The 14,209-nt window shown below is 37.6% G+C and overlaps 1 protein-coding gene across 1 annotated transcript in view; it reads right to left on the reverse strand.

The window, feature by feature from the left end:
• Nucleotides 1–332: 332 nt before the first annotated feature.
• TNKS (tankyrase) overlaps nt 333–14,209 on the reverse strand; it is a 191,699-nt gene continuing 177,822 nt past the window's right edge. Inside the window, exons 22-27 of the mRNA XM_019750527.2 lie at nt 12,963–13,060; nt 11,359–11,433; nt 10,336–10,441; nt 9,562–9,748; nt 6,591–6,747; nt 333–2,713 (exon numbers count right to left, since the gene is read on the reverse strand). Of these exons, the coding sequence (XP_019606086.2) occupies nt 2,627–2,713; nt 6,591–6,747; nt 9,562–9,748; nt 10,336–10,441; nt 11,359–11,433; nt 12,963–13,060 (710 nt within the window). The 3' untranslated portion in view covers nt 333–2,626. The remainder of the gene's footprint in view (nt 2,714–6,590; nt 6,748–9,561; nt 9,749–10,335; nt 10,442–11,358; nt 11,434–12,962; nt 13,061–14,209) is intronic.

Here is a 14,209-nt window from a genome sequence, read left to right on the forward strand (position 1 = left end):
AGTTGAGGGAAGGCCATATTGGAAGTCCTCAACTTGCTAGTGTTGCTATATAGTGCATATGCAAGAAATTAAATGGATTTGAGCATAATTTAATACCATGCTTTCATATTCCAAAGGGTTTCTCACACTGCTATAGACGGAAATTCCAAATGTAATCAACTTTTGCTAGCTTGAGTACACTCATGATGACCTTTGGTTTTCAAATTTTGAAAAAATGTATTTGGCTCCGATGAGATATCAACCCATTCTCTTGAGCAGATGAATATGTACACATTCTTTTAAGAATTACTATATACTTGATTCATTACAAGACAAGGAGCACTGCAAAAGTCTTCCTACACAGTACCTTTCCTCGGTACACAGAACATACAATACATAACGTTGGCAGTTTAAATACTGAACCACTGTTTAACTTCTCAAGTGTAAGGCTGAAGTTTAAAACTGGCACATCCATTAACCTAATTAATATGATGGAAACAACATATAACCATCGTCGGGTAGTGGATTATCTTTTTAATGAAGCTATAAAGCTTTTGGTATCTATGCCATATTAACCCTTTTAGTTAACTAAAAATCACAGCTGTGTTGACCATTTTAAAGTATATCTAAGTGGGGAGGCAAGTAATACACACTTTCACAGCTACTGAATACTACACAGATGCCAATTCCTTCAACCCATTGTTACACACAGCAAAACAAGAAGGAAAGGAGGAAACGCCCTCTTAATGAATATCAACTTCAAAGCTTCCTAGGGATTCTAGTGCTATTACACAAGTAGCCAAGACAAACACCCAGCTTGGGCCACTAAAACTTCAATAGAAGCAACAACTGAGGCTAATTCTTGATTTAATTTTGAGGACTGATGCAAGATTCAGCTATAAAACTCAAACTAGTTCCCGATGCCTAGTTACAGCATTGGACTCAAGCCAGAAAGAAAGCAAAATGTGTATTTTAAGAGCCTATTCTAGAATTTTTGCATGTAACCATTTTATTTTTCTTTAGGCGATTAAATGAAGTCACAGCTTAATCAGCCTGTATTAAAAAACAAACAAGTCAATTTTCAGGACTTCAAGTTGAAACTGCAAGTTTTGTGTCACACTGTTCTTCATTTTTTTTTAAACCACATTTATATTACCTTTGCTTCAAAGCTGAGTAGATGCACTGCTTGTCAAAGTAAATAAATTAATGCACTCAATTCAATATTCAGTTAAGGTGAAAAGGGCAAGCGTGAGAACTGCAATGGATAATTTTTTACAAGTGTCAATGTGTACAAACAAGCAAAAGAAAGTAGTAATCTCATGAAGTGACGGAATGGTATTTTTCCATCTTCATTTAAAAAAATAACTGAAAGAGCTTTGGTTTTAAGTTTTTGTTCTTCTTTTCTATTGAGAAGTTTAAAGAACTGGTTCAAAAATTTAGTGCAGGGACCTGTATAAACCATTTGAAGCACCTCACTCAAAGTAAACCCAAATCTGGAGTCAACAAAAAAGCTCTTGCATTTGTGCACAACTATCTACTACGCAGGATTTAAATCCTAGCTTGCTAACTCAGAGAAACAATAAAGTAATATTTTTGTGACTCCAATGAAGTACAATCATTTGATTGAATTTGGAAATAAGGGAGCTAATTTTGGGGGTGACAACTGCGGTGGACCGGATTGAGAGCAGCTTTCCTGTGAGGAGTCCCCATGGTCCTTTGCGGTGGCAACAGTACAGGACCACATGCTCCTCCCACGTCCTAACAGCCCTCCCTCGCGGTCTCATCTCCGAGCCCACGACAGCATCCCTGCGCTGTCCCGTGGCTGTGCTCCGCGGGGCTCTCCAGCACTGTCTTGACAGCTCTGCCGCAGGCGGGTATTTGAGAGCAAGTGGCCCTCACCAGCTTTGACTTCTCTGAACTTGGGAGCTCCTAAGTCAGGTTGATGTTTGTGCATTTCCCTTGTAAGACTGGCCAATTAATTAAGGAAATGAAAACTTGATGTTTCTCCTTCTCCTCTCAATTTATGTTTATAAGAAGTACAGATATAAAATAAATTAAAGTGAAAAGAACTCTTGCTCAGCCAGAAGCTTGTTGCATTGCTAATGATTTTAGTCAGTGTGACTTTGTGCAAAATATTCTCAAGAAGGCTCTGGCTCATTATCAAAGTAAGAAAAAAAACACACCAAAAAACAAAACAAAAACGCCCCAAAATGATGCATGTTTAGAAAAAAACGAAAAATGAGCCTGTCATATGTGTATTTGTTATATACACGTGCCATATATAATAAAGCAAATGTAGTGTGTGAATTGTGGACATTTGGGAAAGTATTGGTTATGTTTTCTTTTTTTTCCATTTCCAAGTCTAGATCAAAGCAATCTTATTTTAGAAATGGATAATTACAATGAAAGTGAGCCTGAGATATATTAAAAGGCTGCCCCTGTAAACATTTCCTCAAAGGGAACAGTAGCAGTTGAGTACGTATCAGTTACTCATACTATATTCATTACTATATAGCAATGCTTCATAAAAGACAAACAGCTTATTCTAGGCTGTCAGGGATTTACAGAATATTGATTTTGTTGGAAACAATCCATTGTAATCCAGTCCCAGGTATAAATCTGATCTGGCTTTACCAGTGGGCATTCACTAGGTCTTCTGCTCTGCGGCTGTTGCCGTCTGTGAAGGAGCTTCCGGCTTCATGATCTGGTATGTGATGAGATACTCTGGGTATGCCTGGAGAGGACAGGAAGAAAAACGGGTCACCCTTTTGGCAGCTACAATATTAAAGCCTTACTTGACGTGAAGCCTCAGAGGAGGAGGATCCTAATGGATATTCTACATACACACTCAGGAGCCTGTGAAGGCCAGCCAACAGGTGACCGAACGATTAGGAGATCCACCTACATGTCTGTATATAACCCATGTATAAACCTTACAATCTAGCAAGTTGTTAAAATGTTCTTTCTACTTTTAATACTGTAAATTAGTTAACACTGCATCCACCCCTTATTAGAGAGCCACATGCCATAAACAAGAAAATTAAGGTAAGAGGAAATCTTTTCCACCTCATCTAGTGTAGTGCTCAATATACTAGCATGTGTTCAAAAAGTTTGGTAAATGAAAGAATGATTCTGCTGAATCGATTTCAAATTAATCACAGATGACGATGTAACCCATTGAGCTGGAAGAATGGTGAGGTGTGTTGGGTCACCAATAACTTAGAGGCAACAGTTTAGAGATAATTTTTAAAAGTCACCCACATATGAAAGAAATTGTATTTACCATAGATAACTTACAAAATATTGAAAAGTGTATGGGAAAGAAAACCGAAATCACTTATTATCTCAATATTGAGATAATAAAGTTTTGGTTGCTTCTATGTTTCACATCTATTATGTAAATGCATTTTTAAAAATCATAGTCATATAAATATACTAACATGTATTAAATCATTTTCTTTTTGTTGAATATTTAGGTTTAAATTTCTCATTATGATAATCAAGACAGTAATGAACATCCTCACATTTTTTTTTTTGGTGACCATCACTGATTATATTAATACAAATTTCTAGAAGTGGAATTATTGCGTCAAAGTGAAAGCATTTTATCAAGCAGTCTGGAGTTTCTAATTTAAACAAATAAAAACTGACAAATTTATTCTTTGGTAGTTTTTAAACTTTTCACTTGGAAACTGCAAACTTACACATGAAGCTGCAAAAATTAAAATGATACGTACACAAGACACCTGCAATACCCTTTACCCACATCCACCTACTATCCCGGTTTCATCCCATTTGCTGTCACGTGTGTTTTCCCCACCTCTGTACATACCAGGCAGGCAGGCAAGCAGATGTACAGGCACATTTTTTCCTGAACCATTTGAGAGTAAGTTATATACATCACCGTGGGTCTTTACATATGCCAGTATTTATTTGCTAAGCATAGGGATATTCTCTTACGTAAGCACAGGACCAACCTTATAATTTGATACTGACAGAATATTTTTATCTACCTACCATTCATTCAGATTTCACTTTTCTCAGTTGACCTAAGGTCCTTTCTCTCCCAGTACCAGATCCAACGTGGGGGCAGGACCTTCAGTTAGTTGTCCTGTCTCTTGAGTTTCATTTAATCTGGAAAGTTTTCAAAGTCTCGCTCTGTCTTTTATAACACTGACATTTTTTGAAGAATCCAGTCTTAGCACATTTTTTATTAATAGAACATTTCTCATTTTGATTAGACTGCAGTTATGCATTCTTGGCTGGAATGCTGCATGAATGATGTCGTGCCATCTCAGAACATACACCTGGAGGCACGTTCTAGGTCTACCTGTTCCTCACTGGTGATGTTAATTTTGATAATCTGGTCAAGGTATTGCCCCCTTTCTCCAATGTGTAATTACTGTGTTTTTTCTCTCTTTTGTAACTAATAAGAAGACCATGCAAATATCTTTCTCCTTATCAAAATTATCCCCTAGATTTAGCAACCATGATTCTTGCATGATCTTGATGATTCTTGCATGATCTAATCTTTACCACAATGGCTGCAAAGATGATGATTGTTTAAATCCAGTACTCCCTCCACATCTACCCATGTGCCCTTGGATTTCTACTGTAAGCAAAAGCCTTCTTTTCTCCTTCACTCACTCACTCATTCATTCGTTCATTTATTTATTATCAGTATAGAATCATGAATTCCTATTTTTTTCAATGGTTTAAATTTCATTACTGTACTTATTTGGTATTCAAATTGTCCCAGATTTGGCCAGTGGGAGCCTGTTCAAGCTGGCTCTGTGTCCCTGTGGCATGCCCCCATAATTTTTTTTTTTTTTGAACACTTCATTACTTCCTGGCATGCCAGCTCCTCCAGGCTCATCTTGTTCCTATTCTGCTCCAACCCTGGATTTAGCTGTTTTCCCAAAGATCCTGGGAGCCTTTTGGTGGGGATGGTATTAGAGGTCAAGATCTGGGCTCTCGGTGTTCTCAGTGCTATTGGGGTTTCTCTGCTCTCAGCAGACAGTGCTAAGAAACACATGCATATATATATATATATATAATATATATATATATATATATACTCATATACATCCACATGCTTCCATGACTCTTACACAGAGACCTATACATACATTTACATGTGTACACACATGCATACATATATTAGAAACCACGAGTTCGTATCAATATCTCTAACCAGTCTATCCCTACAGTCATTTTACCTTCCCCCATTCCATATTTGTGTGTCCCTTCAACAGTGAGAACCCTGGCTCCCTAAATCAACACATTTACTATTTGCTGAACCCTATAATCTAATGAAAAGAGTTTCACTACTTTGTCCATGCCACCACAATCAACAGATCTACTAAACGGAATTCAGAATTCGTTCTCAGTTCTTCCCCCTACACCACACCCCACATGGCCAAAGACTGATAGCATATAATATTGTTTTCATAGGTTACTGGTATTTAATTTCTTCTTTCTCTCTTCCTCCTGAAGTTAAGGCATCTATTTGAAATTCAATTAAGTTTAGACAAATTGGTTTTTGTTTTCAGTCAAATTGGTAGGCATTTGGCAGTACTGTGAAAGTTAAGGACTGGGTTGAAAATAAGAGAAAGTTTTCCTGCTTGTTGGAGCCACAAGTAATTGGCAGAATTTAATGTACTGTAGCTTTATGACTCAGAAAGCTATCATTCTACGAATGTGAGTACCATGCTCAGCAGTACAGATGGTCCTTGATTTATGATGGTTAGACTTGTGCTGGGCAGTGGGTGGCAACGAGCCACAGCTCCCAGTTACCCATGCAATCATAAGGGTAAGTAACCGGTATGCTACGGGGTACTGTGTTGCCAGTGAATTTTAGATACTGTGTTTTCACATCCCATCATGCCTACAAAACACCCATCTGTCAACTGTGTGCCAGGGTGCTTTCAGCTGCGTGCGTATGTTAATGGCGAGTACCCATGCAACCATTCGGTTGTTCATTTTCAGTACAGCGTTCAATAAATTACATGTGCTAGTCAATACTTTATTATAAATAGGCTTTGTGTTAGCTGATTTTACCCAACTGTAGGCTAATGTAAGTATTCTGAGCACGTTTAAATTAGCCTAGGCTAAGCTATGATGTTTGGTAGGTTAGGTGTATTAAATGCAACTTACACTACTTGCAACTTATGGGTTTATTGGGATGTAACCCCATCAAGGAGCATCTGTACAGAGCTTCAACTCGTGTGACCAACTGTGGCAAGTATATCCATGCAGATGACCCATCAAATGGTAGCTGCTCTTAGCTCTACTGCCATGTTGGGGTATGAAAGGCACAAAGCATTGATTCAGAATAGCAGGCCTTAAGAACAGCATGAGACGTCATGCCTTTTCCTCAGCTGCCCTCTTGTTCACACTGTGTTACTTGGCTGACAGGTGACTGATGGGTTGTGTGTGTAGAGTTGATGTCAAAGAATTCTGACATCTTCATTTTGACCCGAAGCAACTAATGCTATCAGACTATGTGGTAGATGTTTTATTAAATGGTTTTCTTTAACTCGTATGTGGTCTCCGTATTCTGTATGAAGACATTTCGCAGCTTTGTTACGCTCATCTGGTGAGCAACATACCTGTTCTCCTCTGTAGATGACATACTCAGCATATGCCAGCCCATTCACACTTGGTCTCCCGATAACGGAGTGATGTCCTGGGGGGGCATGAGCCATTTTCATGGTGCTGAACTGCAGAAAGGATTTTCCAAGGGTCACTCTACAGAAAAGCATTTGTCTAAAGAAAACAGAAAGTAATGCTTTGAAGGAAGCTTTAAATCTTGGAGTGATATAACTGTTAGGTTTATTGATTTAAAAAAATATTTAACACAAGGTGAGCTAACTTAAACATCACTTTCATATTTATGAGTAGGAAAGGAATGAGATTTGATATATTGCTTTATTATGAACAATAAGGCTCAACTGTTACACTTTAAGTGTAACTTAAAGTTTTGGTGTGGTTTAGGAGTCAATCACAAAATGCCCGGTAAATTTTGAAAAATGGAAAAAGAAGAATACCAGTGAAAACAGTTCTTGTAAGGAAGGATAGGAATAAAGTGAAGATAGTAAGTGAACAATAGCAGCATCTGAAATTAAGACTTGGAGTTACTCATTATGAAGTAAGAACTAGAGTAAGATAAATAATAAGAGTGGATCATATACAGCAATACTTGCTTAAATGTGTGACTGGAAATTATACTACCTGGGTGACACATGAATGGGGCAGATGTGAAATACTATAGAGGAGAAGAAAGGTTGATAGGGAAGAAAGTATATTATATAAACTCGGGCTGGGCAAACTGGCTCTTGGGCCAAGTCGAGTGTGCCACCTATTTTTGTAAATAAAATTTTATTGGCACAAGACCACATACTCATTTACATATTGCCTATGGCTGCTTTTGCACTACAAGGGCAGAGCCGAGTCATTGGGACAGGGATCACATGGCCTGCAAAGCCTAAACTATTTATTATGTGGCCCTTTTAAGAAAAAGTTTGCCAACCCTTAATATAAACAACAGACATTTTAATTGAACAGTAAGATTGGTCACACTGTTAAAAGTAAAGTTATTCAAAGTTTGTTTTTAGTAATGGAGCATGATCTTTACATTATCAGAGATATTATTTTGAGTCAATTAAAAATGTGTGCCATGCCCAGTATGATTGGGTCCTGCCCAAGCTTTTTTAGTGTGAGCTACTGCTGACCCTCTGGCTTGGTTGCAGCAGCATCCTCCTATTGGTCCCAGAGGAAAGGGTTTTGATCCACACGAGAGGGAGGCATTTGAGCTCCATCCCCACACTGTGGCAGCACTCTGGTGTCACTGGACTGCCCGCTCAGCCAGCAGGGCCCATTGCCGTGGCCACTCCCAGACCATATGTCACATAAAGCTTGACCTGACAGTCCTCGCCTCCTGCCTTCTGTTTCCTGCCCCAGGGCTTCCCTGTTTCTGCGGAGGCAGAAGCAGCAGGACCTGCCCTGTGGCCCATGAGGCTGCAGGCCGCAGTGGGTAGGAGGGCTGGTTCCTGCCTGCTGGCTCACCGGTTTGCCCTGGGATTGTGGTGCATTCTGCAGATGCAGCAGCCCAAAGTGGGGCAGGGACGGGGAGAGTGTACAATGTCCTGTGGGGCTAATGCTGACCAGTGCAAGACAGGAGCCAGCAGATAAAGTCATTTCTTTTCTCCCATGATGTACTGTTCTTGAGATGCAGTAGTTCATACAGCTTCTCTAAAGGTGTCTCATGGACCAAGCAACCACACACTTGTTCTGAAACTGGCCAGCTCCTTGATGGACCTCAGTCTATTCTGCCTCCTTGTCTACCTCATTTCTTTTTGTGCCCTTATTCCTGCTCCCCTGGGACTGCACTTGCCAAGAAAGTGCTAGCACGTAAGCTTTTGTTTCAGCCGTTGTTTTCTAGGGAATCCTGGCTAAGACATAAATGTGTGTGTCTAATTTTAATGAGGCCTGTTCATCCTCATCTAGTTTCACTTTTATTGCTTATTTAATTAAGTTCATTCTGCCTCCAGAAAAGTTAGGTTTGAAGCAACAATGACAGACTTTTGCATGTTAGTAATACATAACTGAAATTAGTAATACATAACTGAAAAGTTTATTTTGTAAGATGTCTGTCATACATAAATTATTATCATATTCTTGGGAATTTTCATGGGTTACTAATCACAGCAGCCTTAATGGAAAGACACTTCCTTCTGGACATACAGCATCCATCTTAGAACTGCTCATGGCTGCAGTTTGTTTCACAACGTGATTCAGAGAGGTAAGGTTTAAGGTTAACAACTATAATGCATTTCTAGGCTATATGGATCTTTTTGAGGTTTTAACTGAATTACAAGATCTCTTATTAAGTTGACTTTGCAAAAATAACCCATCTGGTTAAAGAGATATGTAATAAACTGCAATCTTTGTAAAGTACAATTCTTTTGTATTTTTTTCTATTGGCAGGGAAGAGACTAGGGAAGGGAATTGTTTTTTTCACTGACTTCAGAGACTATACTATTATTCTCTATAATTCCTGAGTTTTAAAATCCTATTTAAAAAGCTAATATTCATTTGTTTATTAATTCCAAAATTAATATTCTGAAGTCGGACTTTTCAAGGCCAATTATATATCCTGTCTTAAAACGTCACTAGGAACCTCAGAAGCATATTAAGATTCTACTTGATTATAGAAATGTGTGTCTTACTTCCAATGTGACTAGATCTAGAGGTTCTTTGTTCTAAAGAAATAATTTTCACACTTTTCTTGTTCTGATTCCAAAGCAAGAAAAGTAAAGTCTGGAAAAAAAGCCAAGATGGAGGGAGTTTCACTGTCACCTATGATTGATTGACACATACCCAGTTTTTATCACCACTAATGCCAGCTCTGGTGTCATTGCTCCTGTTAGGGCAGAGGCTGATGAGCTATTCCCACCCAGTCCCAGTCTGATTCATTAGGGTTAAGAATGAAGACAACCTGTGACTCCTGCAGAGCCTGAGCAACAAATGTGGTTCATGAGCTCAGAACAGCACCCACTACATGAAAGGCAAGATGCTCACCTGTGACATATATAACATGACCGATCTTTGTGTGTGGGGCAGCCTGTTCCTCCGCCAATTCCATAAACATACTGGTTGCTTTTAGAAGAGTTTTCGGCAAAATAAATCCCAGCACCAAACATTCCTCCTATGTATGCATGTCTCTCATCAAACCCTTTATGAATAATGGCATTAATGAAAGGAGAACCTAAAAATATATAGAAAGATTAGTTTTTGAACACTTTTCTAGAATCTCAATTAGCTGCATACTTGGCAGACTAATATTAAGTAATTAGCAATACATAACTGAAAAGTTTATTTTGTAAGATGTCTGTCAGACATAAATTATTATCATATACTAGAATTGTATCAAGGACCAATAGTGCTCACCAAGCAAAGATGTTATAGGGATTTTGGAGATGGCATGAGATTTTAGGTAGTAAAGTACAATGAAGCTTTGAAAACACAGATTATTTTATAGCCAATCTTACTTTAAATAAGCACAGATAATCTGATAAACTAAAACAATTATGTTAAACTACAATAAAAATATTTCATTCTCTAGATGGCTCAATGTGCAATTTAAGTTCTGAAACAATTTCAAATAAGTCGTTTTCATTGTACATGCCCCAGAAAGCCTGCACTAGAATATAATACATTAGAAAGCTGGTACCAACATGTAATTATTTGGAAAAAAATTCACAACACTAATATAGTCAATAATACCGGTTTTCCGCTTTGCTGGAATTCGTGAAAGCCCAGAGAGGTGCCTCCAATTACTGTCATGACACTCACCATGAAACAACATGCGCTCATTGTGGTGGTTATGATTCTCCTCAGACACTTCCTTTTGTCTGTGACAGAATCGCTCCCGCAACTTCTTGTTGACAACTTTTTGAATCTTTAAGAATGAGGAAGAAAGAAGAAATTTAGTGAAATGCATGCTACTTGGCAATTTATGATTTCAAGTGAAAAGGATGTATTCCTTTAGGAAGGTCTAATTTGTGTTTTGTTTGCTTAAGACATTATTTAAAATGATAAAGTTGCCAGGTTAGCATAATTTAGTTAATACTCTGGCTCTTAGTGACATAATTTTCAGTTTTGGTTTTTGTTTGTTATTCTGCATCAGACCTGGCTATACCTCAGAGTCGAGGAATTGGAAAAAAAAAAAGTTATTCCTAGACTCTTCCCCAGACTCACTGAATTTTGGGATAGAGGGGCCTATAAATCTGTATTTTTCAAAAAGCTCACTGGGTATTTATGACGTCTAACTTCTACAGGTCTATTAATCCAAAGGGTTAAATCAGTTCTCAACGTATTTTATTCATCTTCATGGTATCCCTTTGAAAAAAGCACATAAGCAGGCATCTAACCTGCATTATAAATTAAGATACTGAGATTAGGAGATATATACATTCTGATTTAATCACGGATTCAATTAGATTTAAAAAATCCAGGCCTTTACTGCTACTTTGAAATGGTGATAACAAAAATTACTGTCAGTTATGGTCTGAATTTATGGATGAGATGAGCTGGGAGTCGCATCACCATATTTGTATCCCCAATTCCAGCTGATCTGGGCTTCTCTTTGTAGCTTTGGTGGTGTTTCCTGGGTGTCTCTATTTCTAGTGAGTATGGTCTTGAAAGGCTAGACACTACATTGTAGTGAGGAGGGGGACGCCTGACTGCAGCGCAGCAGGTGACTGATCATCCTTGAGTTTGAAAATATTATTTTAAAAAAAACTTTTTCATTGTCAGTGTCTGATTTTCAGGCAAGCCTTGCAATCCAATTTTCACCCTGAAATTTAAAAAACTTACTCGAATAACATTGTATCTGTTGAAGATGCCGCCAGCGTTACCACCATCTCTGTGTTCTCGAATTGTACTTTGCATCTATAGAAAAATAAAATAACGAACTTTTGGAAAATGTGCCAGTGTATAATTCTAAAGACACTCCTTCCATTGTTTTCAGAATTTCAATTCTATTACATTGTTCCACTGATGAGTCTAAGACTCTCTTATAAATAAATAGGAGTTCACTATAAATTGATCAACAAGTTTAGTAGGTATTTCTGGTGAGAATATAGTCATAAACATAAACATTAAACTTCTGCATTTTCTAATAAAAGCTTTGAAAGATTTTTCTGTAAAAACAATGGGGAAATATAAAATATCACATTAAGTCATCTACATTACTATTTTATGTTATGGAGAATGGAAACAACATTGTGATTAAGTCAAACTAACACTCCTCATATTCAATTAATACCCCACTGGACAAATGCTAAAAATAAACACAAACCATTTTCTAAAATAAAATTTTTGTTCCCTAGGTGAAATATTCTATATTATCTGTTTAATTTGGGACCTCAAAGTGTATCTACACAGACCAGGGGTAGTTAAATACAATGTATAACTAAGTGGAATAACTTTCTTTTGAACACCTCTCATTCTTCCCCTACTCTCCAAATTAGAAAGAATTATTATGGAAAAGTAAAATGTTTCAAAGACCCATGTGTCTCATAGAATTGACTCAAAAACTTAATTCTCTAATTCACCACTCAATTGATGAAGTTATTCGCCATATTTTGACATTATTATCAGAATTTACTAATCACTAGGAGATGATTAGGCAATAATACACTAGAAGACATGATGCTTTCCTGAAAAACTGGCTATGAGATGAAATACTACTTAAGATAATTGTCCTGAGTTCCCAGAATGGGAATGAAATGAGTATTAATTAAAAAGCAGATAACAAACAAAACTGTAGGTATTCTTTTATACACAAAATAATACCATTAGGCACTTTATTAGGTGTCAGAAGTGGGGCAGAAGCAATCAGTAGAGAGGGATTCTCTATGGCATCTGTCTACCAAGAGGTTCTTACAAATTGTCTTACTATGGTGTGTTAAAATCACTGCGATTGAGAAAATGAAAGATGACTCAAGTTATGAGGCAAGCATACATGAATATTAGGCATATTATTGTATAATCATGACTTACAGTGCTGCACAAAAGCCAAGATGAGAACATATTTGCTAACTATGAAGTAAGATTACTCTGTATCATTCTTAGGTAGCATTTTAACAGTATTAAAAAAAAAAGTTCTAACAGTATTAAAAAAATAAATTCTAAAGGTCTTTACTTGCATGAGTTTCAAGAAAGTCTCCAGAATAAAAAGACAGATCTGAACCATCCATTGGAAACCCTAGGCTTATGATGTGAAAACCATGTGGCATAGTAGTTCTAATCCACAGTCTATTTTAATTTTGGCAATTTCCACCACAAAGGCTATGGGAGCTGGATAACAGATAGGCAAATGACCATATGTCTAAATAAGACAAGCTTACCTCTCCTGGAAAAAAAGGTTTAACTGTAGATTCTAGGAAAAGATAACTAAGAATTTTGATGTACATTACCTCTTCTTCTACTGACTGATATTCCTTATCCTCTGGAGCAAGATCTAGCAAAACCGTTCCCTGATTAACACAGTGGAAAGTCAAATAAGGGTTGGTTCCTATGGGAAAGAAAAATTGACATAGTTAACAGAAGCCCATACTACTCAGGCTCTATTTTAGGAAAAACTTTGATTATTTTGGAACAAGCCCAAATTATTTGCAATGGGAACCTAATATATAAGGTTATATTAAACAAGTATATCCAAAGACATGGGAAGTAATGGAGATGTGTTTGAGGATCAATTTTATCTGTTCTTACAGAGTTCCTTGTACACACAACATGGCCGAACAATTATTTATTGAACTAAATCCAATCATGAACATACGTGAAGCTAATGTTTGATATAAAAGAGAAACACATTGTAATTACAGTGCAGTCAGAGCTAACATATAAGAATTATCCTTTTCCTAAAACTCTGTGAGATGGCTTCAAATGGTCCCCTGTAGTAAGTTTAAAATACATTATTTTTATTAATTTCATTATTCTTGTTCATACGATACAGATAAATAAGCAAGACTCATTCTCAAAACCTCCTAACCTTTAGCTCCATGTCACTCTTGCAATTTTATTAGCTCTGCAGACTAACTGACTTATTCAAGTTGTTTCTTTTCTCTCCTCTTGCTTTCCTATAATGAAAGCACTTCTAACAAATAGAGAAATGATAAACATGGAGGCATACAAAGGAAAAAGATAGGCTTGTAACAGCAAAGTACGATGGAAAAGACTAAGCTGACAGTTCTAAGGAAAGGAGACAGGTTCGCGGTGAGGTAAGGGAGGAAGGTCAGATTATGAAAAGCCATGTTTCAAATGTCTGATTTTATCTGAAAAGCAACAGGATTCTATTGAAGGATTTTAAGCCATGAAATGGTATGATCATATAGTCATGTTGAAAGGAATCTTCTGGTTATAGTGTAAGGAAGGTACTGAAGGGGAGGCAAAAGTGAACGCTGGAGATAAGCTGAAAGGTGGCTATGACAGTCTAGGCAAGACATGATGGTGACCTGGATTAGGTGACAGCAATGGAAGAGGGCAGAATGAATTCTAGAGATATTCAGGATATAGAGTGTGGTGAGAGGCAGAGTGACTGAGATTTCCAGCTAGAGCAACTAGAGGGCGAGCGCCCGAGATGGGGAAAGTAGGAGGTGCTGTACCAGGCAAGTGCATGAGCTCTGGGCTCAGACCACCCGGGTGCAGATGCCAGCCCGGA

Source organism: Rhinolophus sinicus, linkage group LG04 (genome assembly GCF_036562045.2).
Source record: "Rhinolophus sinicus isolate RSC01 linkage group LG04, ASM3656204v1, whole genome shotgun sequence".
Lineage (NCBI taxonomy): Eukaryota > Metazoa > Chordata > Mammalia > Chiroptera > Rhinolophidae > Rhinolophus > Rhinolophus sinicus.